Source organism: Oreochromis niloticus, linkage group LG12, assembly GCF_001858045.2.
Source record: "Oreochromis niloticus isolate F11D_XX linkage group LG12, O_niloticus_UMD_NMBU, whole genome shotgun sequence".
NCBI classification, from domain to species: domain Eukaryota; kingdom Metazoa; phylum Chordata; class Actinopteri; order Cichliformes; family Cichlidae; genus Oreochromis; species Oreochromis niloticus.
The window spans coordinates 18,792,339-18,817,088 of NC_031977.2; the positions used below are offsets into that span (position 1 = coordinate 18,792,339).

The 24,750-nt window shown below is 40.3% G+C and overlaps 4 protein-coding genes and 1 long non-coding RNA gene across 16 annotated transcripts; 3 read left to right on the forward strand and 2 right to left on the reverse strand.

Moving 5' to 3' along the window:
* Nucleotides 1-484: 484 nt before the first annotated feature.
* si:ch211-102c2.8 (trichohyalin) lies at nucleotides 485-10,433 on the forward strand. 9 transcript variants are annotated; one of them, XM_025911950.1, is made up of 27 exons: nucleotides 485-634; nucleotides 1,161-1,230; nucleotides 1,315-1,400; nucleotides 1,519-1,558; nucleotides 1,661-1,783; nucleotides 2,403-2,957; nucleotides 3,688-3,765; nucleotides 3,922-4,017; nucleotides 4,146-4,247; nucleotides 4,335-4,395; nucleotides 5,111-5,243; nucleotides 5,352-5,444; nucleotides 5,530-5,642; nucleotides 5,778-5,913; nucleotides 6,011-6,130; nucleotides 6,521-6,637; nucleotides 6,758-6,988; nucleotides 7,322-7,423; nucleotides 7,510-7,692; nucleotides 7,778-7,864; nucleotides 7,952-8,181; nucleotides 8,255-8,381; nucleotides 8,457-8,540; nucleotides 8,618-8,829; nucleotides 9,212-9,272; nucleotides 9,360-9,557; nucleotides 9,994-10,433. In XM_025911950.1, exons 1-27 carry the CDS (start codon nucleotides 524-526, stop codon nucleotides 10,024-10,026), a joined length of 3,582 nt encoding a protein of 1,193 aa, XP_025767735.1. In that variant the 5' UTR covers nucleotides 485-523; the 3' UTR covers nucleotides 10,027-10,433. The 9 variants fall into 9 exon arrangements, with proteins under 9 accessions (XP_025767735.1, XP_025767740.1, XP_025767734.1 ...); XM_025911949.1 differs by having other exon boundaries at nucleotides 486-634; nucleotides 7,769-7,864; XM_025911951.1 differs by having other exon boundaries at nucleotides 486-634; nucleotides 7,769-7,864; nucleotides 9,372-9,557.
* Nucleotides 10,434-10,696: 263 nt separating this feature from the next.
* ccdc117 (coiled-coil domain containing 117) lies at nucleotides 10,697-14,084 on the reverse strand. Of its 2 annotated transcripts, none has more exons than XM_025911961.1 (6): nucleotides 13,933-14,084; nucleotides 13,305-13,383; nucleotides 13,104-13,154; nucleotides 12,729-12,998; nucleotides 11,951-12,094; nucleotides 10,697-11,591 (listed from the first exon to the last, which is right to left on the reverse strand). In XM_025911961.1, the coding sequence occupies exons 2-6, from the start codon at nucleotides 13,340-13,342 to the stop codon at nucleotides 11,348-11,350; spliced, it is 747 nt and encodes a 248-aa protein (XP_025767746.1). In that variant the 5' UTR covers nucleotides 13,343-13,383; nucleotides 13,933-14,084; the 3' UTR covers nucleotides 10,697-11,347. The 2 variants fall into 2 exon arrangements, with proteins under 2 accessions (XP_025767746.1, XP_025767745.1); XM_025911960.1 differs by having other exon boundaries at nucleotides 13,305-13,512.
* Nucleotides 14,085-14,299: 215 nt separating this feature from the next.
* tcn2 (transcobalamin II) lies at nucleotides 14,300-18,072 on the forward strand. 2 transcript variants are annotated; one of them, XM_005473373.4, is made up of 10 exons: nucleotides 14,300-14,431; nucleotides 14,728-14,804; nucleotides 15,263-15,452; nucleotides 15,561-15,724; nucleotides 16,008-16,160; nucleotides 16,590-16,762; nucleotides 16,853-17,027; nucleotides 17,116-17,296; nucleotides 17,373-17,491; nucleotides 17,590-18,072. In XM_005473373.4, exons 2-10 carry the CDS (start codon nucleotides 14,741-14,743, stop codon nucleotides 17,649-17,651), a joined length of 1,281 nt encoding a protein of 426 aa, XP_005473430.1. In that variant the 5' UTR covers nucleotides 14,300-14,431; nucleotides 14,728-14,740; the 3' UTR covers nucleotides 17,652-18,072. The 2 variants fall into 2 exon arrangements, with proteins under 2 accessions (XP_005473430.1, XP_005473431.1); XM_005473374.4 differs by having other exon boundaries at nucleotides 14,731-14,804.
* Nucleotides 17,727-19,393, reverse strand: LOC109204498 (uncharacterized). The gene is made up of 2 exons (XR_002063990.2): nucleotides 19,171-19,393; nucleotides 17,727-19,088 (listed from the first exon to the last, which is right to left on the reverse strand). It is a non-coding gene; the product is annotated as an uncharacterized LOC109204498 (long non-coding RNA).
* A 1,406-nt stretch (nucleotides 19,394-20,799) lies between these two features.
* dguok (deoxyguanosine kinase) lies at nucleotides 20,800-24,708 on the forward strand. Of its 2 annotated transcripts, XM_003451636.4 has the most exons (7): nucleotides 20,801-21,415; nucleotides 21,505-21,614; nucleotides 21,708-21,907; nucleotides 22,004-22,151; nucleotides 22,234-22,349; nucleotides 23,899-23,998; nucleotides 24,217-24,708. In XM_003451636.4, exons 1-7 carry the CDS (start codon nucleotides 21,166-21,168, stop codon nucleotides 24,241-24,243), a joined length of 951 nt encoding a protein of 316 aa, XP_003451684.1. In that variant the 5' UTR covers nucleotides 20,801-21,165; the 3' UTR covers nucleotides 24,244-24,708. The 2 variants fall into 2 exon arrangements, with proteins under 2 accessions (XP_005473432.1, XP_003451684.1); XM_005473375.4 differs by lacking the exons at nucleotides 23,899-23,998; nucleotides 24,217-24,708 and adding an exon at nucleotides 22,463-23,866 and having other exon boundaries at nucleotides 20,800-21,415.
* Nucleotides 24,709-24,750: the final 42 nt, after the last annotated feature.

The window sequence follows — 24,750 nt, forward strand, 5'->3', positions numbered from 1 at the left end:
AAACTACCAGAAATATTAGTATTTAAATATTTAAATAAGTGTCTTTATTCAAATACTTTTGGAATAAGTATAATTTTGACTTTTTATTTTTAATTCCGTTTAGTTTGTTAATTTCTAGAGTTGATTTTCTTATTTGTTTAGTTTTTATTAGTTTCATTGTTAGTCTTTATTAACTCTATTAACTATTATCGTTATATGTCAAAGGCAAGACTTAGGAAAATCTGGTATCAGATTAAATTTTTTTTTTTTGCAAACAGTAGTCTTATAGGCCATCAATTGATGTCTATCAATTTATTTTTAACCAAACAAACATACTAGAGTTAAACATACTACCTCTATATTTGTTTTTTAGATTTAAAAGTTCAGAAAATATTTTTTTATGTGAGTGAACTATTTTTTCATATCTAGTTTTAATTTGGTTTTTGTTAACTATGATAACTTCGTTTAGCGCTTTTACTGCCGTAGCTCGCGCGACTCCTCAGGGCTGTTAGCTTGCTGTATCTCGAGCTGTTTGACCGTTTCCATGGCAGCCTCAATTTCCCGTCAATCAACTCTCCCGGCAGCAGCAACAGCTGTGCTAGTCAGAACCGTGGAGACAAGTTCGGCATCGATTGAAAGCGCCCGTCTTCTTAAAGTAAGTTAGTTCTGAGTGTTTGTCGCGGTTAGTGTGATGTGTTTTGTCTTCATTTGATAACTCAGAAACATCAAAGTTTAACCAGGAGCTTCAGACAGACTGGCCAGACGCTTTTGTGTTCAATACATCTGATTTGTGGGCTCATTCGCACAATGAAAATATCACTTCGCTTAAACCAAAGGCTCGATTGAGTCTTGGCCGCGGCTGAGAAAATAATCCCACAAGTCACAGCTAGATGTGACACTTTAATACTACAGATATTTGTAAGTAAGTTTCACAGCTCTTGAACTTTTCAGACGGGGAGATCCGGGGATTTATCGTCAAATCAATGAAAAGAAGTCAGTTTGGCTTGCTAACAAGCTAAGTGGTCTTGGTTTCCTGGACAACTGGGCAACATACCCCCCCCCATCACCGTACTGCCACACACTCCTTATAACTTTCCTGTTAGCCCTGACTGCTGGGTCATACAGGGGGTTTAGTCTCCTATGTTGTCTCTCAGTGCCTGCACTTTTGTCTTCACGTGCAGGACATGGCTGAGAGGAACAATAACGGAACAGAAAGACATGCAGAACATCCCCAGAAACTTCTTTATACTGGTCTGAAGGTTTAAAAGCATTATTATGTATTCCTCATCTTATGTGTACAGCCATTCATATACCCCCTTTTCTCTGCCCTCATAGATCTTAACGACAATAGCAGTGTGTTTGGATTTGACCATTGCGATCGCCTCTTGGATGCAATGGATGCTCAGCTTGAGCAGTTGCAGGTTTGTGACTCTGTGATTGTCACTTTGTTCTGTATGTTTGTCTCTGTGCACATGTAGGCAAATTTAAAATAATAATAAAAATGATAATAACATAAGCAAGTATGATTCATTTATCCAGGTCCTGCCCCAGAAATGTGAGCTTGATTGCAGCAGTGCAGGTAATTTATATCATAATAACTGCTCTATACTAGATTTAAAGATTTTTGTTTTCCATGTAATATTATGTAATCTCTTTTTTTGTGTGTGTGGTATTTTTCTAGCTCCTCTTGGTTGGAGTCAGTCTCTGAGCAAAGATACAGGCCTGGGAAGTACAAGTGAACAAAATGACACCCCCATGTCTTGTCTAGATTTGATGAACGCTTCAACAGTGCAGCAAAGATATGGTAATATTTTAATATTAGGGCTATTCACAGGAAAAGCTTTAAATTAACAATGTTTTTAACTGAAAAGGCCTTATTTATAGTCTGAGGTAAATATCTTACAGCAGTGAAAATGATTAGTACTAGTGGTGACATAATTTTTCTTTCTGCACAAGTGAAAGAAATGCAACCCTGGTTTCCAAAAAAAGTTGTAACTAAGTTTAAAATTGAAATATACAACAACCCAACTTTCTTGGAAATTATGTTGCTGAATTTATACATGCTTAGGAGGCTGCTTAATATGAGAGTGGGTCAGGCCCCTGTGTGTTGTCTTCATAGGTGGCCTATAATTAAATAATATATATGTACAGTATTGTGCAAAAAATCTCAATCCAACACTCATTTCTTTAGATTATGCTTCTAGATTTTCTTGGAATTGTTTTAAAATGGTCTTGACCAATAGTTCTTTTTACCTTCTGCCTTAAATACTGTATGTATGTTTTCAGTAAATCACTGAAGCAAAATATAAAGAAATTAGAGGTGGCTTAAGACCCTTGCACAGGACTGTATGGTCTATGTTGATCACCATAATGTTAATAGGGTGGACCTTTCCTTACACCACTTTTCCTCTGCTCTACCTTAGAAAATACAGAGGGCTGCTCGAAAGATCCTGTAACTGATGATGAAACTGAAAAGAGGTTAGACAGGAGGCACAAAGAGGAAATCGAGTCTTGTAGAGAGCAGGTCATCTGGAGGCTGGAGAGGCTACTTGGAGGCACCTGCAAGGAAGGAGTGCTGGCCGAAGAAACTGGCCCTCCTTCAGACAGTATCTGCACCGAGGACTTTGCTACACGCTTCAGAGAGGAGATGGTAGAACTGACTTTTATAGATGGCAGTATGCAAATGTTGGATAAAGCAGAAGTGACTGGGAATACAAACATCTCTGACAGCGACACTTACCAAAGTAAACAACATGAACAACATGTTTATGATGTTGAAAGAAGAGGTTCAGAAATGACTGGGGAAAGCAGCGATGACACACTCACTCCTCAGCATTCCCTGACAAACCAACCAGGTCAAAACAAAAAGAGCTGTGTTTCTCATAGCGCTGGAGCAAATATATCACATGCTGGTGTGAAAGCAGGAGCTTTAGAGACATGCAGATTACCACAGCCTGAGGATGACAGCAGTGGTACAAGTGTGTATCTATAAAATCTTTGAAAGATAAGCTTTCAGGCATGTTTTAAAGTTTGCTTAGTCAAAAGGGTGAGAATTGAAAGAAAAATGATCCATCTGTCTTCCAGTTCTTTGGCCATATGTCTGTCTATCTGTGTGTTCGACATGTGATTGAAGGCACGTTCTCTACAGATGTTTGACTGTTTGAAAATCATTTTGGCAAAACAAAAATGGTGCCTGAATACCACACTAGGTTGAGGAGTGTTATTACTTCTCGTCTAAAGTAGTAAGTCAAAAAATGGGCTCACATCTATGAATGGTTATAATTCATACCCAAAGTATTAAATATATCACACGCTCTTCCTACACTCACGTACCAGAACTCTGGATTTGAGCTTTTGGACTTGAGGCCAAACTTTCAACTCAGCATGCACATAACCTAATGCAGTGGTTCCTAAAATGGGGGCAGGGAACTCAGTGGCTTCAGGGAGTCACTGCATGAAGTCATGTCCGACCATGGAGAATAATGTTGAATGGATTTAAATGAATGAATGAACATAAGTGCTAGTAGAGGCCTCTGATGTTAGCTAGGCTGGATTGCTAACTTTTCAAATAGAAGTATGAATGAAAATGTTTTATAACCATAAATAGATGTAGTACAGGACACCTTTACGCCTTACGTGTACTGTCAGCTGTAGGTTTTTTTTTCTATAAGTCTTAACAAGCCTTGTTTTCTTCCCTTTTCATTTCAGGCTTCCACGGGACAGAGGTTTTAAAAGACCCTGAAAATGTCAACAGCAGCTGTTCTCCTAAGACCAGGTGCTTGGCAGGTACCACACACATTACACTGCATTACACTTGCATTTACAAGCGCAGCCTACCACACCGATGTGTCTGTGAAGGTTCTCAGTCATCCAGGTCATCCAGGTGCTTTTGGGATTCTGTTTATTTGAAATAGTGATTGTGGGCTGCTTGATTCTTTTTAGGAGTACCTGTGCTGAGCTTTGACACCGTGTCCATTGACAGCGACCTTGATACAGTCTGCATGGAGCAAGTCAGGCAGCACATTCACAAGTGGCCCGGTAAGAAACAGAAGATATGGAAGTGAACTAGTTTATAAATATGTTTAGACACAAAATATCAGAGTTTGAAAAGTGAAAATCTTTAAATATGAAGGATAATATCTACAAAAAGTATCCACTCTTGTTAGGATGGCGCTCTCTCATTCGGTCTGTCACAGAAATTAATGGCCAGTGTAGCAACCAGACTGACATAACAACACAAGAAGAAAGTGAATCTCGGTCTACATCAGGTAAGAGCTGACTACTACTATTTTATTACTATAAAATACACAAAGTAATAAAGTGTCAAAATAATTTTCTTGTCTTTATTCCCAAAGTACAGAGATCCCCATATGGACCTGTTCGTAACTCTCAAAGTAACAGGAGAACAGCATACAGGTAAAATAAAACAAAGTATGAGCTGCACCTATGTTGGTACACACACAATAGCATCAGGAAACTTCAATATGGCAGGTAATGCACTTAAAGGACAAGCTCTGAAAGCTCTTAATACAATAAAGAGAACATTTTTATAACTTCCAAAATCCAATTAAAATCTGCCTTTGAAATAATAGTTGGGTTTAGAGCTCTACCCATTGGGACAAACACCCAACAGTATCTCTAACATGCAAAATTCGGCCAATATATTTTCTATGCACACAGAAAAATGCCAAAAAATGCCCGTCAAGCACTCAAAATGTTTAATCACCTTAATATCAGCCCTTAAGCGTAAGAGATGAACTCAGAAGAAGAGCCTTCCATGTCAGCTGGTGATGATTCTGAAGTGCTTCCTGTCAAAAACCAGTCCTGCAACAACACTGCTTTCCAAATATCAATCAGAGTAAACCAGTGCAAAGAAATCTATGTAAAACACTGGAAAGAAGAAACTTAAAAGCTACAGTAGACCAGAATGTCATCTGACCTTAAACGTAGATTAAGAATTAGCAGAATAGGAAGGAACACTTACTTTAACAAATGAACTTCTATAATTCCAGATGTCAGTGACCTAAACTTAATCTCAAAATTTAAAATACTCCTAGGGCAAGTTCTCCTTGTTTTTTTGTTTTTTAAATACTTTTTCAGATTTGTGTATTCTGCTCTCATGTGTATTCAGACCTGCGAGTTATTTTAGTGACCCAGATGAAGAAATGAGCTGCTGGAGCAGGAAGTCCAGGCCTGAGAGGAAACTGGACAAGATGCAGTCTGAATGGGTCAAGATGACTGGCCGACTCTCCGACCTCCAACAAGTAAGACTAAACCTCCGGGGGTAATTTATTCTCTTCTTTGTCAGTTGTATAAATTCACCTGCATGCATATGTATGAGATGATGCTTAGCTTGTCTGTGTGTGGTTTAGAAATGTGAGGAAGAGGAGGAGACGCTGTGGTTTAAGAGGGCTCAGATAAAAGATGTTGAGGTCTGCCTCTCTGAACTTAGACAGAAAAGGAAGGTAAAGTCCAGCATTTTCAATAGTTTATCAGGAGAATGTTTGCTGAAGACTCACTAACGTGTACAAGTAATGGTTTGTGCTGCAGCATGCCTTGCAGGAGTTAGAGCGACTGACTACAGAGACGGCACAGATGGAGGAGGAGAAGAGGACTTTGCAGTCTGTTCAGAGAGACAGCAGAGCAGAGAGGAAGTCTGTTGGGTATAAAATCTCCTCCTACTAACTGTCTCATTCAGAGCCATATGCATTAAACGGCCAACATTTCAATGAATCAACATAATATTTGTCTGCATAAAGGAGAGTTTTCTTTATTGATAAAACATCATTTTGCCACAGGCATGGTAGCTGGCAGCTACAGAAGATGCTGAGGCAGAAAGAATCATGTCTTCTCCAGCACAGAGACACCCAGGAAGATTTTACAGCTCAGCGTCTGTGTAAACAGACTCCAAAGGATGGATCCTGCTGCAAAACAGTAAAAAAACAAACCTACTCCTGTAGTTAGTGGTTCTGTCCTTAGTTTAATTTTTTTCTTATGTCATCACTTTCTCTTTTTATTGTTCAATAAACAGAACAATGTCATGATGTCGGTGCTGGAGCAGGAAGAAATGGAAAGACAGCTGGATAATGCCAAAACAGAACTGTTTGCTGAGCAGCGACGTGCAAGAGAAAAGCTGGAGTCCATGCAAGAGGTATTATAGCCTGTTTATAGACTACGTAGTAACTCCAAAAATACAAAGATATGACTAAAAATTAATTTTTGGTTTAATGGAACTTGTTTTTTTATACATGTAAACATGAAATTGCATTAAATTGTGCTTTTTTCTAATTATAGTCTGCATTCACTTTACGAACAGAAATATTTATGATCATCAACAGTCCAAATGGAGAATCTAAACTTTAATCATAAAGTTGTGGATTTATCATTTTACAATTTTATTTTGGGCTTCTCCATCGTTGTGATCTCAATTTCAGTAAGGGTACTGAATGAAATTTAACAGACAGAATCCATTTTTGTTTGAGTAAAGGCAGATTTAGTGTCTGTGTTTTAAAATGTCTCTGAATATATTTTCCTTTTGGAGCAGAAATTGGAGGAGACTTGTGAAGAGCTCCAAAGGGCCACAGAAGCAGAGACGTCACTGAGAAACAGATGTGCTTGTTTGGAAGAAAAACAGATGCAGAAAAAGGGGCAGATTCAGGTAGCATTTTTTTTTTTTACATAAATATACTGTGTGTGTGTGTGTGTGTGTGTGTGTGTGTGTGTGTGTGTGTGTGTGTGTGTGTGTGTGTAGTACTATTGCTGTCTCTTTTCCTGTTAGGCACTAGAGGCTCGAGTGAGTGGGCTGCAGGGTGAGGTGGGAGAACATAAGATCAGGGTGGTAACTCTGGAGAAAATGTTGGCCCACAAAGAGCTGCAGCTCCTAGATTTCCAGGAGCAATGTAGTGCCTTACAAGCAGAACGAGATGGACTGAAGGTGGAGCAACAGCACTTGAGAATGCAGCACCACAAAGCCCTGAAGCAAGTTGAAGAGCACGCCCACAGTATAATGGTAAGTACTACAAATCATTTTTTCTTGTTCTATAAGTAACTTTACTAATATGTTTATATTATTAGCAGCAAGTCCAAAAGGTTTATTATTACAGGTTACTGATTCCTCCTCAGTTCATATTAAGGCTAAAAAGAAAAAAGTATTCCTTTGAAAGTACAGACTAGAGAACTCTTTGGTGAGGGGTTGTATCTCAAGTATTCTGTATTGCCATAAATGCATATATTTTATGTTGGGTGGCGTGCCATCGTTAAGGTTATTGCACTACATATTATACTACTAGTGAAATACTTTGTAGGGTTACTTCTAAGAGGTGGTCCTCTATTAATTTTGTAGCTAAAAGAAGAAGAATTCATTAAGCTACAGAAATCTCTGCAACAGCAGAAGGAAGAGGTAAAGAAACATGAAGAGGAGTTGCGTGTAGAAGCATCGGAAAAGGTACACTGACAATCCTTTGACTAACATATGTAACCTTTCTAACATAATTAGATGGTTTGAACAGAATGCTCTCATTTCCCATTTAGGTGTACAAAGCAGTGAAGGAGGAGAGGAGGAAGTGGGAGGCAGAAAAAATGGAAGCTCTGCAGGTGCAGCGTGGGATACTGGAAGAGCAGAATGAAAAGCTCCTGGAAAGTTTGAGGAGCGAAATGCAGAAAGAGAAGAGTAAAGCATTAGCTCTTCAACATCAGGTCATGGAACTAAAAACAGTAAGGGCTCTTCTACTTAGATAAATCTAAATACATTTTCTTTTCATGTTTGTATGATTTTGCTTTTATCTCTAAGAAACTGCAGGAGCTGGAAAAGGAAAACTGTACACAGTTGGCTGCAATTTGCAAGTCACTGAAAGAGGAGCACCAGGCTGAGCTACAGATGGCGCAGGTGCAGTGAAACCACAGAAAGCAGTCATGTTCAAACTCTAGATGTGATGTGACAAAGTTGACCTGGTGTGCTCTGTAATCATGGCAGAGTCAGAGGACAGTTCTGCAGCTCGAGAAGGATGTCCAGCTGGCAGTTAAAGATGCAGACAGGCTCCGGGTGATGCTAGAAGAAAGGGAGAGCAGCCATAACCAAATCACAGCTGAGATGGAGCAGCAACACCAACACTGGACTGAGCAGCTAGCAGCAGAGTGCCAGCATCTCAGCCTGTTAGTGGAGCAAAGTGGAGCCAAACAAAGTGCTGGAAAACTACCTCCCAGGTATAATTTTATGCCCAGTCATCATAGCTTGTTTGTAATTGGCTTGTAATGCACATATCTTTGTCATTTGCAGTTTCACAGTAGCCGAGGCTTTTATGAACCTAAAAACACTACGAGAGCAGCTGAAGGATTTTATTAGCCAACTGCACCAAGAGCTAGACTCACAGAAACAAGCCAACGAGCAGCTGAGAAAAGAAAAGGTATCATTTGAACTTTGCGTACAGCACGCTAAATGTTTATATGGACATATTCTGTAAAAATCTCCCATTTTTCAGGAGCAAGAACTGAGCATCCAGAGGCAACAGCTGAGGCTGGAGAGAGATCAAGCTTTGAATTTTTTAAAGGAACAACTCATTCAGGTCTGAACCCACACCCTTAGACAAAAACTACACACAAAGCATTAGAGGAAATTTAACTCCCTGTGACATTTTTGCAGGAACACATTGAGGAGTTGAGCAGCTTAAAATGGGTTCACCTGAGTGATGGAGGAGTTCAAGGTGGAGGAGTGGCAGCATGTCTCTGCAAGCAGCTGAAGGCCAAAGACTCTGAGCTCAGGCAGGTTCAAAGGAGCATGGCTGAGTGGAAGGGACAGACCGCAGCTCGCCTGGCACGCAAGTTTGAAGAAGAGTTGACGGCTGAACTGGAAAGGTAACGTGCTCAAAACAAAAATGGCATCCTCCAAACTAAACCCAGAATGCAGCCAAGTCATATTTTTCTTTTTGTGTTGCAATAACTTCCCAAAGCTGCTGATCTTGAATCAAACAATACTGTGACATGTATACAGTTTTTGTGCTAACTTTTGTCATCCCACAGGTGCCAGGCAAAGTTGTTAAGGGGCAGGTAATTTTGTGTCTTGGTAAATCGATGTTATACTAACCAGCTGTTTGTCCATACAAGAGCATGATCTCCCCTCAACTCAATGTGATGTGATGCTTAGACCATAGATCTAACATTATACATATACAACAGATGTTCATGCAGTTATGTTATTTACCAAACAACCAACCAAATTCAGGTTTGTTTTTTCTAGGAAGGCACCAAGACCACAAGATGTTAGGCAGAGGGAGCCTGAAAGACCTGAGGAAGAAATGGTAAATGGTTTGCTCTTCCTGTGTGAAACCCAAAACGTTTGTGTCCTTACTCATTGTTTATACTATTAAGAAAAATCCTGGTATCAGTTTTCTTTTAAGGAATACCAGAAATCTCTCAGCTCTCCCTCCCTCCAAGCTCTGAACTCCCATCACAGCTCCTCAGACATGGCTTCCTTTAAGCTTATACGTTACCTCCAGAGCAAAGTGAAGCAGCTCCGTGCTGAAAATCAGGCCTACGGGTGGAGCTCACCTCCTCCCGATTTATCAGGATCCTATCTTGGAACGGTGAGTACATTCTTTAGTATCTGGTTATTGTGAAGTGACATTTAATGTTTCCACTTGATGAAGTTTACAGTAGTTATACATTTCAATACTCCAAGTACTACTTGTAATTTAAAGTCAAGTATTTTTGTGAAGGTTTTGTAATATTTTTTTTTTCTTAATTATGTAACCCACAAAATTATATCTTCATTAATATTTAGTCTGACCAAAAAAAATGCACAATGAATAAATACAAAGCTTTACAGCAGTTTAAGGCTATTGATGGTGGTTCTCTGCACTCACATTTCCACAGATTATAAAATAAACTGATAAAACATTAACACAAATAGCATGTTTCTTTAGAAGAATCTCAGAATAGTATCAGTCATACATAGAGCCAGGTCTGATGGGAATATTAAAAGCACTCATTGTTTTCCAAATATTATTGTTTCATTCACAGATCCCTCAGAGTACAGACACAGATGGGAGTTAAAGCAACCCAAAACTTTACACTGTGTGAGCGACTGAACACCAATGATAGAATGCTCTTCAAATCAGTCTTATTTAAAGTTGTCCCATGGCAACAAATATAAATCATTCACTGTTCTAAGATAGGAGGTTAACAAGCAGGTCACGGTGACATATGGAACAACTGGAGATGTGGTCATCACATTCCTCTGTGCTAAGGCAGTAAGATTTTTATAGCTTGCAGTGAGCTGTAATTGACAGGAGCTGACATTTCTCTGAAGACTGACGATCATGTGAGTTACCGTACATTAAATAACCTCATAAAGCTGGCAGGGCTTTAACAAAGTCCTTTGTAAATGTATTTTTAAGCATTTTCTGTTTCTGCAAGGCTGAAACAAAATGTGTAATGTATTAAAGGCTTTTGAACCCGTCTACTTGTACTCGCTGTCCATTAATCTGAAGGGTTCGAAAATATGGCTGAATTTGGAAAGGGTGTGAAGTATGATGATCACTATTGTAAGAGTCAAACCAAATACAAACAACTATCTAAATATTTGGGTAGAGCTCCATTTACAGTATGCATGTATGGTAAATGGATTGGTACTTACAATATTATGGCGCAGCTACAAGCCACAGTCACACACAAAAACTTGCCTGATTCAAGCACTTTCATCCAATGAAAACTGGGCAGAATATACACATGAAAACTGTACATTTATTAAAAAACAAATATAAAGTTTATAGCACCCAATGGCTAGCTGAGGTTCTGGTCATGTGCATATGAAAATACAGTCAAACCATAAAAATCTGCATTTCCATGACTTTATAAATTCCTCCGAGCTCCCCTAATGGCATACTTGCTGAGCAATAGAGATGATCTTTCCACCAGAAGTATTACTACAAGCAGGAAGGCATGCCACAAGCAAATGTGACCAAATGTTAACGTCCAGAAGATGAAAATCCAGATGCTCCTCGCTCATGTTTAAGAAATATAATCATATTTACAACACATCAGCGTAGTGCTGGCCAGGCTTTGGCAACATAAAAGTCATTTCACTTCTTACGGGAAACATTAATACTGCGAAGTATTATGTAAGGCTACTTGTTGACAGACCTTGGAGATTATGTCAGTTATTATGTTACAAGTGGGATTGAATGGGATTAAAGTCAGAAAACATAAATTGCTGCAAAGAAAATGATGCGCTTCACAAACTGTTCAAAACTTCACAATATCCATATAAAGGCAAACTGACCAGCCTGAAGTTGTTCCACGTCTTTTTAAATCTTTTCACTTGGCTACAAGTGTCCAGTCTTTCATTTTGGCATCACTTTGTGGAGAAACACTATTACATTTCCATCTCCTCCTCCCCAGAGTTGTGGGCCACAGAGAAACTGTACAGAGGAGAGTGTGTGTCTGCTGGTGGACTTGAGGGGTTAAGGGGACTGTGAGGACTGGGAGATGGACATGGAGTTGGAGTCTGCCGACACGCGGTCTGTTGTTTGCGCTGTTTTTGTAATGAGTCCTTAAGTCTCTGACTGAAGGGATCTTCTGGTGGCCGCCATAGCACCAGCTCCATACAGGAACGGCTCCTAAAGTGTGAGAAAGACGAAGGTGACACAAATATTAGCATCCCTAAAGAAGTCCAACTGCTCTGACTCTTAATCAAGAAACTCTTGCCAGTTGAAAACAATATTTGCAGTCCGTCTCACATCATTACTAATGTTTTTTCTTTTTTTCCTTCTTATGTTGTAAATTTCCCGGTACAGTCTCTTATTTCTTGCTTTTTATTTTATATTCTTTTGTGTGAATCTGCATGCTCCATCTGCCTGTCGCTTTGCTGCTAGAACACCTGAATTTCCCTAATGAGGGACAATAAAGTATATCCATTTCTATTCATTACTTAAAAATCACCATTAAATGTTCCAATAACAAAATAAAGAGAACATACACAGACTGTGCTACTGTGTGGGGGAGGATGTCACTGATGCCCTGCTGCAGACCCTTCTTCAAACTGTCAGACATCACCAGCACCGGGCGTCTCGGAGCTGGCTCTACATCCAGATCTTCATCCTCATCGTCCTCCAGTGTTATTCTGTGATACATCAATAGTACATTGTGGGTTGTCACTCTTTCTTGTGATGTAACCCCCAAAACCTTCACCAACACTGAATGCCAGATAAAAAACCCCACTTTGAATGATATAAATGGAAATGTTGAAGGGTGAAGGGTCTGAAGGGTGGTCTGTCGGCCTGACATATACATTGTATGCACATTATAAACAGAGGCCTGTGCTTACAGAGGTACGTTCAGGATTGACCTCGAATACTCAGACTTCAGAACTTTTTACTGGGTTACATCACTATGGTTACTTATTCTACACACCAAAACCTGCTTCGGGGCCTGTACAACATACCCAGGATTATGTCTCCATTACCTGGTTTCACTTAACCCATCATTCGCAATCAGGATAAGCAAGCATATGAAACAAAATCTCTAAGCTAACCCAATGTTTCCCCTGCATGTTTACATGAAAGGGCTTGGCAACATCTAACCAATCACAAATGTGGGTTGGTGAACTGGCAATAGAATCAACTCGTTTTACAAAGGAAGATAAAACTATTATGCAGAGGTTAAAGACAATACACAACATAACACAGCTGCTGTGAACAAATGACCAGTTGTGTTTTGTTCTGTTTTTTTTCTCCCAAATGTTATACATTGCATACCTGTCTTCTATCTCCTGAAGTTTTCTCTGTGCGGCCTCGATCTCCATGCAGGAGCTCTCTGTCTCAAGTCGGAACAGGGAAGAAGAGGTCTGCGGCAAAGTGGTGTTTTTAGATGTTGTGCAGGACTGTGGAGCCGCAGGGCAGGCTTGCTGTGCAGACGGAGGAGAGCAGCTGTTTGCGCCAGACCAGTCACACTCTGTGCTAGTGCTCAAATTTGAAGGAGCAACTTCTGCCTCAAACATTAACCTCCTCTTTTTGGCACTGCATCCCCTGATAAAACAATCATATAGTTTAACACTTATGTAGGGCTAAGACAAGCATTACCAAATGCTTGTATTCTTCTTCTTTTTTTTAAAAAATTCATATCTCACTTACTCATCATCTGCTCTCCTCCTGTGCTTCCTGAGGCATCTAGTCTCCCAGTTGCTGTGGAATAGAGGCACAGGAAATGCCTGTGTCAGGCTCAGAAATAAAAGTATATTTCAAATTAAGCCAAAGCGTGTCTGACAAATGTGGTGAAAAACAAAAAAAACAAAACAAAAAAAACAAATAGTGCACAGTGCAACAGTTACATACCTGTTAGAGACTGTCGCTGTCTGTACATCCTCAATCATACTTGAAGGTCCGAGGTCGAAGTCGGGAAGGCTTGTGGGGCCTGAAAAGGAATACATGGCTGGCAGGCAGCTCAGCTCACTGCTTGAGGGCGCAGGGTGATGCATGCTGGCCCAATCGATTAAATGTTTTTGAAGAGCTACGCGGGTAAGCAGCTATTAACGACTTTGATCTGGAAGATCAGTAGTGATACCAGTCAGTTAAGCTGATAAAGGTTTTTTTTTTTAATTTAATTTTTTTTTTACAAACTACATGACGCACATGTTATTTGTTTACATCGCGCTAGCTGCCTCCTATTTAGCTAGCTATAATGCTACTGCCGTTAGCATGTTAATGATAAAACTGTGTTATTAATAGATGAGAGGTAAGCACACGACAGCCTCATCCCTGCACTGAACAGCCACTCTGCACAAGTTAAGCAAAAATATGTGGCGTTAAAGAGCGAGTTGTGCAGCTGCCCTGCCCCATTGCCGTTTTTGTTGTTGACAAATGTGTTTAGTTAGCTCGCCTCCGTTTAGAGCTTATTTATTCTCCTTTAGAGAGTTCCCATTTGTACACAAAAACAGTTTTTACAAGCTAAAGTCGTACTAACCTAATCGCGTGATACCCCGGTCGAATAGAAAAAGATCCAAAATTAACTGTCACCGTGCTCTGTGGATTTCTACGATAGGCTGGGTCAAACTGACGTTAGCTCCTTATTCTGAATACTGAGTCGCGCCAGAACAGTCGTCAGGGTTCTAGAAAGTGCGCATGTTACGTTTAGTGGGATTGTGGGAAATGTAGTTCCAGTGGATGTACTACAAAGTGTAGTTTCCGAAAAAGAAAAAAACAAGACCAAACAAAAAACAAAACAAAAAAAAAACGTTGTCGTGGAAATGTAAAAGTGATCTCTAGTGACAAGATGGTGTTGGCATTTTATTTTTTAATATTAGAGATTTTTTTTCTTAATTTCCTGTCAGCTGACGTTTAAAAGGACCCTCTCGCGTTATGATTGCAAATGACCAGTCATGTGACAGTGAAACACTAGAAGCTGTTGTCCCAGCTCGTCTCGTCACTCGGCTGTGATTCCTCACTTTGGACGATCCGTGGAGGTAACACGCTGCTGTTTATAGGATATGGCAAAACAACACTTTGATTTTATAATCATGTGATACTTATTGTCTGCAGTGATGCTGGCACACAATCCATGTCACTATAAATCAGTTATTTTTATATTTATTGTCTATTACTTGTATATTCCTTCCTCAAAGTTCCTTGCATTTTTATCACCCGCAATGACTGTATATCTGTTTTACTTTTACTGTTTTTGTTTTTAACTTGAACTGTTTAGCCGAGTTGATTCATTTTCTGTGTGTCTGTGTGCCTTCTTTTTGTATGTTTTAACCAGCAGGTTATCCAGAATGATAACTTTGTTGATAATCTCAGCACTGATTGGTATTGGTTTTGCCTCTACCATACCATGTGGTAAGTAGGCCGACTTTAAAAAGACGTTTTTACAAATTAATTAAACAAGAAAAGAAAACTTAACTATACTAAACTTTTTAAAGCTGCATTAACTCTGAGGCAACGCAGTTTGCAAATACACTTACTGACGAGTCTGGACATTCACAGATGTTGCAATTGCGTATTTAATGAATGTGAGTGATGCATCGTGTTGCTTGTTTACTTAGTTGTGCAGGATTAACACGGAATGTGGCTCCTCTCTGGCCTTGATCTGCTGCGGGTGTTGAACGCAGTAGTGATGATTCTGTAACTTAGTGCATATGGTGTTTGTCACAACTGCTGATGCAGCAGCTGTGATTTTGCAACACTCTCAAAAGTTCATGTAAATGTCAACAGCAGCAGAGCAGAGATACTTATATAGGTTTCGTTTGTGTCAGGTGACTTTTTTTTTTTTTTTAACCTATAAAGTTAAATTTCAGATACAGATGGCTCCAACACTGAGCTGCTGCTTTCACTCAACAAGAATCTCCTTCGCTCTCTGGAGAGCCAGGAGGGACTTCCTAACCCCAGTATCCACTTGGCATTACGCCTTTCCAAAAAACACAACCTCGCCAAGGAGAGCGAATACCTCAACAGACTAAAAAATGAATTGCACAATGACATTCAAAGGTACACACACACACACACACACACACACACTTATGCAAACTTAAACACTTTCTATGAAGTCCCCTTTCTCCCCAATGTTCTCTACTGAGCCTTTTTTCCTCCTCTCAGCTCTCTCTCTAACAGTCAGCCTGTGACTGGTGTGCTGGCGCTCTACAGCCTGGCTTTAAAGTCCTCCTGCTATGATCTCAACACGGTCAGCTTCACTGTGAACGAGAGGAGTCAAACACTGCTGACACACCTGAAGAACCAGATGGAGCTGGAGAAAGAGCACTGTAAGGTTTTTTTTGTTTGTTTGTTTTTTAGTTTTTGAAGGGCAATGGTTGTCATAAAATTTTTCAGCAATCCTCTCATTTTTGATGTGCTACAGTATCTGACCAGAGTTTACCTAATGTAGAGGACGGGGGTCATATTTCATGGTTTATGAATTTAGCAGGGATAGAGTAACTTTCTGTCTAATTTCATCCAGAGTGAAATGCCTCATAATTTCTCAAACATTGCTGTGAAGTTGTGGTTCAGTGTAATGTGGTTTCATTTGCATTTCTCTCCTTCATTCAGTCACCCACCGCCCTTTGACCAACTATTACCAGTACTCCCTGGGTGTGCTCGCTCTCTGTGTGAGCGGCATCAGGGTCAACAACCATGTGACCAACAAGCTCATCAAAGCAGCAGAACATGAGCAGTTCACACATGGAGAGTCTGAGAGTGTGGGTAGGTGAAACATGCCTTAATGGTGTCTTTAGCTGTTAAAATAAAGGTGAAATAATGATGCAGGAGTCACCCTGCTATTACCTACTAACAATCATGGGTTTAGAATAAATTAGTTCACCGCTGATGACATGATGGAGTATATTCACTGCCGTGTTACATTTCAGATCAAAATCCATTGAGTTTGAAGCTGAGGCCACCTGATGGATATTTAACAGGAAGCTCTACATACAGTTTAGCTTTCAGTTCTTTGTCTATGCCACAGTTTGCTCTGGCGAAGCGGTTACCTCTTGTACTGCTAGCTTAGCTCTCACTAAACATCTACATTAGTATGCTGTGAAAATGTTAAAAGCTTTTCACTTTGTATTTTAGCTTTGAATACAGCTGTAATGATGCAGTCGTGCTAATATTTTATCCAATTTCTCTCCTCAGATACGTATGCCATGGCTGGAATGGCACTCCAGTGTGTGAAGGACACTGGTTCTCACATGCAGAACGCTGCTGGGCTGAACACGGCTCTTAGCAAGATCAAGGGGAAGCTTCTAGCCTCCCGCAGGACTGATGGTCATATTGGCAATGAATTCAGCACAGGCCTTGCAGTTCAAGTAAGGATCCTTCCCCTCTCTCTCTCTCTTCAGAGACTTCTACAGAGCAATATCTTTGCAGCTGAAGTGTGTTTATTTGATGTGTTCAAGGCCCTGTTAGCAATGGGCAGTGAGGTTGCAGAGTGTGCCGCCTCAATGGAGGCCATGAGGACAGCTGCTAGAAGCAACACATACCACAACCCCATGGCCATCTCTCAGACTCTGCCTGCTCTCCAGCAAACATCCTACGTGGCAGTTAAAAGCAAGGAGTGCCTAACTGAGGATAGTATGTGCAGCATCATTTCTACCCTCTTTGGCCACTTTGGGTTGTGTCTGTTGCCACTAACATTGTTATGTGTGTATCTTTCCTGCAGACACTCTGGTGCTTGAGCCCTTGGATCCTACAGTGGTTCCACCAAACCAGGTCAAGGTGAATGTGATGGTGGAAGTGGTGACATCCAGCGGAGCGGCAGCACGTTACCCGGTGGATGTACCAAAGGGCAGCTCCCTGCTAGAGGCTCTTGAACTGCTCAAGGAGGAAAATCGTGGCTTCACGTGAGTTCATGCCATTGCATTTTACCTTGGGTATGACTGGCTGCAGTGAGTAGTCTCTGACGATGCTGTATGGCAGGTTTGAGAAGGAGTCCAGCCTGTGGGGACCTTTCTTAAGTGTGGTGAATGGAGAGCAGGCCAGGCAAAGTGACCGCAGATACTGGCACCTCTCCTCAGATGGCACTGCACTCACTGAGGGTGAGTAGAGACGCGCACACACACCCATGCAAACACACATTAGAATGTGATGCACAAACGAGGATTTCGTTGATCTGCTTTCACTGTGTCTCTGTCAGGTGTTGGCGATTTCAAGATTGAGGTGGCTCAAAGGATCACCATCAGAAACACGAGCTACTGATGTTCCAGCCAATCAGTGACTAGATGATCAGCACTTTTAATCTTTATGAACTAATGATTAGACCTAAATTGTCTCTTGGCATCATATATCAATAAATCCCACAGTTACTTAACAGAATGTTTGCATTTTAAGTAGATATGAAGATCGAACAAAAGTGTAATTAAGAGCTATTTCAACAAGGTTTGTGTTGAGTAGTTTTACTTTGGAAAACGTTTTTATGATTATAATACAATTACTATGACATGTCAATTAAAATGACTTGTGATTGTGCTCTGTTGAAGACTTTTTAAGGACAATTTGTATGCTTTTTATATTGTTACAAACGGTATAAGTCAGTGACGGTTGATTTGAATAATTGAATTTATTTTTTTTTATTTTTTTGGATGGCTTTTCAAAAGTATGTAGTTTGAATTAAAAAAAATAAAAAAATAAAAATGCAGAATAAAAAAAAATTTAAAAAAATGTAGTGCCTGTTTAGCGCCAAGCTTTCACACTGCGTTACTGCGTCCTGAGGGCTGAGGTAAATTGTCTTACAGGCTAGGCTGTTTGCACTAATAAACAGGTGCCCTCCAAGTGAAGAGGAAGCGTAATATTTTCTGTTGCTCAAGCAGCCAGTGCCATGAATGTTTGTTAATGTGGTGGCAGGAAGAAGAATAACTAGTAAAGGTGACTAAAGGATGTTGACAACACCACCTGGGGAGGGAAACACCCCAGGAGAGATTTCTATAGCCAATGCAAATGTTATACTAGTCACAAAGGCCCACAGGCTCGTAATTAGCAAATTGAGGTGAGGTAGGTCAATTTTCCAAATCAAAATTTATTAGGAAAAATTACTAAAAGCATAGAGCTATAAAATCAGAGAACTTCTTAAGGTAGCAGGGCTGACAATGCGGGACCATTAATTAAAACACTATCAACAAACATTAATTAAAAAGACAAGGCTGGCTGCCACAGTGCTGCCCGAGTTAAAATAGCAGCTTGGTAAAATAACTAAACAAAATTGTGGAGACCGGACACTTGAGGAGGCAACCTACAGAGAGGAGTGCCCAAGGGTGCCACCAATTACTCACTCGTGTAGTTTCACTGCAAACCTCACTGTCACTCTCACTGCAATCTAAATCTACCCATTTCCCCAGTGTGTACACTCTCATGCATCAGGGGGGGATTCTACCTCGTGCCTAGCCCCGCAACAAGCGGCCATACCTCCACTAAAGCAAAAAAACAAAACATATAAAAACATCCAAGTCAGTAAAAGAGATATAAACGAAACAAGAACGAATACACCCAGATACAATTCTTTATGAAAGCATGATTAAAATATAACAAACAATTCAGAGTAAAAAAAAAGACCATAAAACGAGGAGCCAGTCAAGGCCAGTCCATAAATGATTGTAAAATAACAAGGTTACAACAAGACAGCAGCAGTGTGGCACGATCCTGTAACAAAACAGAGGGAAGCAGTCATCAAGGTCCACCCTACTATATACCACATTATAACAAACGCAAGAGTCCCACTTACCACTCTCTAAAGGGCAATGCTAAAATGAGCAGCTTTCCTGAAGAAATGAACCCGCGCTGCAGTGCTTAGCCGCCTAACACTCTTGGCCACCTTGGATGGGGAAAAAAGAATGCCAAATGCCTCCGTGTAGTCGTGAAGCACAGCTGTTTCTTATAATTATCAGCTGGTAAGGTGTGGATGTTAACGCTACATTCGCGGACATCACGTAAAAGACTACCCAAAATCTACTTCACTACATTAACATGCCTCGAGTAAATGTGTCCGCTAAGTTTGAAAATGGCATCTTTCATATTCATCTGGCAAAATAATTTATAGGAAAGTTTGTATCTATTTATTAAAGATTGGTTGAGGACTCTTTGCCACATGCATTAGCTGCATATAAACACCATTATATTACAGTTTACGGTCATATGCACATCATATGTAGGGTATGGGCCACATTTACTAAGAAAGCTGGTGGAGTCGTCTGTAGTGTGATGGGAAGTTGTGACGCTCACTAATATCTGCTGATTAGAGGCAACGAGCTAATTTTCGAACGCAGAAGCGCGTGCTGTCCGTGGTCCTGAAACGTGAGGCGAACGTGATTACGTTGAGTATTTAATATATTTAAGGTGTTTTGGCGTAAAGAAATGGTGCTTTGCCACACTATGTGAAGGTAAGAATTTCTGAAAGGGGTTCAAGAAAATCAAAGAAGTGACTTTTGTTGGTGTTTCAGGTTATCTTTGATTTCCGCAGCAATCAGCATGCTGTTTGTCAGCAAGTGATGTGTTTTGATGGAGTCCATTTAAAAATACATGATCAGGTTTAGTGAAACACTCTCCCTTTTAATAGCCTATACATGCATCGAGGCCAACGTAACTACTCTGCCCACACATTTAGGAAATCCCTACAACACATCTTTGTTTAGTTTGAGTTTAATGCTGGCGCCCTCATACCCTGTGCTTATGAAATCAAACAAGTTTGTCTACAAAGGCACCCGAACACAGGATACTTTATTTATTTTATAATTATCTTTAATTTTGATTTTTTTTTTGTTTGTTTTGTTTGTTTGTTTGTTTTGCTTTATTGTAGACAGTGTGTGAATGTGTGTGTGAATGGGTGGATGTCTGGATATGTAAAGCGCTTTGGGGTTCTTGGGGACTAGTAAAGCGCTATATAAATACAGGCCATTTACCATTTACCATTTACCATTTAGACATGCTGAATACAAACTATCGGATTACGCTAACTGGACAGGAAATTTAAACTTAAATCTCGTAAAATGGGAATTTCTTGACCATTTTGCGAGATTACACCAGTGCTAATCTCTCAGTACATGTAAACAGAAAACTAAGAAAACCTACACTATACATATTTAAAATAATAAGCACCAAAGTTGAAATGCGTATGAAAATTTCAGTGTGAAAAATAAATAAAGAATAAATAAACTCTCGCGTTGTCACAAGAGAATGTACACTTATATACTCATTTAATAGATTTATAAATAATTGTAATAATTACATATAACTGTATTACTATATATAACTATATATTACACATATGCATTTATAAGTAGTCGCCACCTCAAACTGTGCTGTCAGTTTACACAAACCTCGTTGTTTATGCTAAGCAAAATATTGAAAGGCTTTTATTGCGAAAGTACACAACGTGAGCCGGAAGTGGTTTTCGTTGCTAACGCTACTGTTTGTAGCATGTGTAAAATAGGTACATGTGTTTTGAGCCGGTAATAGTCGTTTTTGTTTTTTTCCTGACCCGAATTAAACGGACGTTGACCATTAATTCAACATTATAGCGGTGTTAGCATCCACACCGCTATAACATTAGCTCTTCTTTGGTTACTGATGAACGCTCCTCGAGCTTACCTCACGTGGGGCATCCAGCTAACGTCTGTCTTAACTTGATGCAAACTTTCATAACAGGTTCTGTAACTCATTTACCCACCGAATGACCTGCGGGTAAATGTGATTTTCCGGTATAGTTTTACTACCTGTCGGGATGTCTGCGCCTTGTCGGTACGCTCTGTTCAGCATATATAATCAGCGAGCAGGTTTCACACAGGTCAGAAGATTTACATGCATCCAGTGGAAGAGCTCTGACTCCCTGATGAGAGGTGGACACACAGCCGTACTGAAAGCTATGGCAAATAAGAGAGGAAACCTCACTTTATTTTCTTCGAGGTGCCTGTCAGGTTCAGCTGCGGATGCAAAAGCTCGAGTGAGGAGAGTTTCTATCGAGGGCAACATCGGTAAGAGTTTACAGATTGTCCCAGTTAGACGAATCTCCTGTTGTATGTCTCTGTGCTGATCTCCTGCATTACCTGCTTTTTAATAACAGCTGTTGGAAAATCGACCTTTGCGAGACTCCTACAGTCAGTTTGTGCAGACTGGGAGGTGGTGGCAGAACCTGTCAGCAAGTGGCAGAACATTGAGAGTGAGACCTCAAAGGTGGGTATATTCACATCTTAATCTTATTTGTTACAAAAATTAAAGGAAGGCAGGATGATACAGCTTACATTCGTCTGCTCGTGTCTTTGACAGGGCCAAGGTGTGCCCCCACAGACCACAGTCAGCAACCTGCTGCAGATGATGTACCAGGACCCTCAGCGCTGGTCATACACGTTCCAGACGTATTCCTGCATGAGCCGGCTCAGAACACAGCTGCAGCCTCCACCTGCACGCCTCCTCCAGTCAAAGGGAACACCTGTCCAGGTTTATGAGCGTTCAGTCTACAGCGATAGGTGAGTGAGTCACATTTACCAGAAATATTTTCAACAAACTAAGCAAAATGTTGACAAGGATATAATGAGAATTCATTATGTATTATGTTTTCTCAGATATATCTTTGCTCTGAACATGTTTGAGCTGGGATGTATCAACACTACAGAATGGGCCGTCTACCAGGACTGGCATTCCCTCTTGGTGGAGCAGTTTGGACACCAGGTGGAGCTAGAGGGCATAATTTACCTCAGCGCCCCACCAGAGGTATGGCACATGAAATTCAGTATTTCGTTCTCTGAGTGCAAGGTAATTTAGTGTCACGCAAACAGTTATGCATGTCTTTTAGAAATGCATGGAGCGCCTGCAGCGTCGGGGAAGAGCAGAAGAGGAGGGCGTGAAGCTGGATTATCTGGATAAGTTGCACTCTCAACATGAGAGGTGGCTGGTTGAGAAAACGACAGAGTGAGTGAGAATGAGATTACACAACTCTGATTATCTTTTGACTTTTTCCAGTGCTGGTGGCTGTTTTAGGTTGATACTTTAAGGTATATTTGGTGTTATAATCCTTTTTACAGGGGGTCTCAAGTATTTGCGGATTTCAGCTATTCGCGGGCAGTTGTAGTCCCTAACCCCTGCAAATACCGGGGGTCAACTGTACAGTGAAGAAGGACCTGGGGCTTGGTGACATAACTTAAGGTTTAACCCCAGATTTTCTGGATTATGTGATTTATTGCCATCGTAATTTATGCCGCACGCCTAACCAGAGGGGTGTACTACGAAAGAAGTTCAACAAAGCCAGGCTGTTTCAGGCATCATGTGACTCCTCTTCCACACAGAAAGATCCCTATAAGTGGCACTTACTCCAATCACGGATGTTATCAGATGATATTCATAAAATAGTGTTACAAAAATAACAGTAAAATGCAACACTGTGACAAATAAGACAAGACTTTAATGCTGCAGAAAATCGTTAATCTCGTGAATTAACACACAGAGTGGTAAGAAAAATTTTTTTTAATTTGAGTTAATAGATATATTTTAATGCTGAGGGCACTCTTGTTTTTAAGGTGATCATTCAGTTTTTTTTTTAAAAATATAATAATAACACAGCAGTCGTCTTGAGGCACTTTGTATTGTAAGGTAAAGACCCTACAACAATAGAGAGAACACTTCAACAATCAGACTATGAGCAGGCATTTGGTGACGGTGGCAAGGAAAACCTCCTTTTAACAGGAAGAAATCTCTGGCACAACCAGGCTCAGGGAAGCACGGTCATCTCCCACGAGAGGTGAGGGGAGAAAAATGGAACAAAAGACACACATTACAGCTCTGGAACATTAAACTGGATGCATTTAGATGTTGTTGTCCTACTGAGAGGAGGCAGATTAAGGTGAAATGAATTTGGTTTATTAAATAAATATTCTTGGTGCATGTTCTGCGTTCTATTAGCTGCAAAAGTAAATTAGAGTCAAGCGTAAAGACCTTTATACATTTTCTGCATGACCAACAGAATACTTGCATCCAGTTACCATGTGATGCACAGTTAGCACAGTTAGCTCCAACTTGTTACTAAGGTAAAACATGTTCCCCCAGCACTCTGCACTCAAAGCATGCTGTAAATAAACAATTAAGTGAAAACATGGCGCATCCAGGTGATTTTAATGAGAAACTCTGAATGTGGTATGTGCTCAGTATAGGTTAGCATGGTGATGGAGCCAGGTAAAAAGAGACTCGCCTTTGTGATACTGAGAACTCTGACTTTAAGCTGGAGATAGCCCGCTATCCCGTTAGTCCCCCCCCCCTCCATTATGCTTAAAAGTAAAACAGATAAACTACACAAAGTACTGATATCTAGCTGGTCTAAACTTTCTACTTTGAAACACAGTGGTGGCACAGTGCTTGTGTTCAGGTTCCTTGCAGCTGTTTGCTGTGAACAGCTGACGGTTCAGCAGTGTGTGGTCTGCTGTTAATGTCATAAAGTGCGTGATACAGCTTTGTTCTCTCCTTTCAGAATCCATTTTGAGAAGCTGAAGCAGATACCCGTCTTAAAACTTGATGCCAGCGTGGAATTTAAGAGTGACCCAGAGGTGCAGGAACAGTTTATCACAAAGGTGTGCTTGAATACCTACTGAATAGTATTTATTGCTAAAAGGTGCTGTGCCAGAGTTAACCACACGAGGGCACTGCTCCGATGTTGTGAATCACAATCTTCCACCCTGGGGTGGGGCATGTGAGGGTGTTTGAGCCAGTCAGCTGACATGTTTTTGTATGGATTATGTTTAATGTGTTTCTGATATGCTGTGATCCTAGTATGCCTGTTTGTCCACAGGTGAAGAACTTCTTTGATGGTTTATGAGAGGAGCCATCAGCAGCAGCACAGTGGGAAACAGATGAAACCAGTCAGACCTCCATATAAAGTCTTTATATAAATTAATACACACAGACCTCTTGATGATGAGCTTCCGGACCATATGATGTGAAACCCTGACATTTTTTTTGGGGGGGGGGAGATATGAATGTGTTACTTTAAAGCGTTGTACTGTTATTTCCTGGTTACTTTTGAAACACACTTTGTAGTTATGAACTTTACCTCTTAAACTGTAGTTTACTGTTTAAATCTTTGGAGCTGTCTCTCTGAGTCAGCACATTTTTACAGCTTCTATAAATTATAAACTAATCCATACTAGAACTGAAATTCACACAGTGTGTGTCTGTGTACTATTTTATAAACATATTTATAATCCTAACTCGTTGGAAGCAGCAATTAAGACAAATGTTTCTTGCAGCTTCTTAATAAATAAAGCATGTTTTTACATTTCAACATTGAGTTGTCACTTTGTATTAGCCATTTTATTCTTATAAA

Coding starts and splice junctions, on each gene's coding strand:
- si:ch211-102c2.8 (XM_025911949.1), top strand. CDS start 524: ATGGCAGCCTCAATTTCCCGTCAATCAACTCTCCCGGCAGCAGCAACA. Junction 1,559..1,660: donor GCTTGATTGCAGCAGTGCAG/GTAATTTATATC, acceptor GTATTTTTCTAG/CTCCTCTTGGTTGGAGTCAG. Junction 5,244..5,351: donor GACTCTCCGACCTCCAACAA/GTAAGACTAAAC, acceptor TGTGTGGTTTAG/AAATGTGAGGAAGAGGAGGA.
- ccdc117 (XM_025911960.1), bottom strand. CDS start 13,447: ATGCATCACCCTGCGCCCTCAAGCAGTGAGCTGAGCTGCCTGCCAGCC. Junction 13,155..13,304: donor ACAGCGACAGTCTCTAACAG/GTATGTAACTGT, acceptor TCTATTCCACAG/CAACTGGGAGACTAGATGCC. Junction 11,592..11,950: donor CACACAGTAGCACAGTCTGT/GTATGTTCTCTT, acceptor CTCACACTTTAG/GAGCCGTTCCTGTATGGAGC.
- tcn2 (XM_005473373.4), top strand. CDS start 14,741: ATGATAACTTTGTTGATAATCTCAGCACTGATTGGTATTGGTTTTGCC. Junction 16,161..16,589: donor TGGAGAGTCTGAGAGTGTGG/GTAGGTGAAACA, acceptor TTCTCTCCTCAG/ATACGTATGCCATGGCTGGA. Junction 16,763..16,852: donor GCACAGGCCTTGCAGTTCAA/GTAAGGATCCTT, acceptor GATGTGTTCAAG/GCCCTGTTAGCAATGGGCAG.
- dguok (XM_003451636.4), top strand. CDS start 21,166: ATGTCTGCGCCTTGTCGGTACGCTCTGTTCAGCATATATAATCAGCGA. Junction 21,615..21,707: donor TTGAGAGTGAGACCTCAAAG/GTGGGTATATTC, acceptor TGTCTTTGACAG/GGCCAAGGTGTGCCCCCACA. Junction 22,350..23,898: donor CTGGTTGAGAAAACGACAGA/GTGAGTGAGAAT, acceptor CTCTCCTTTCAG/AATCCATTTTGAGAAGCTGA.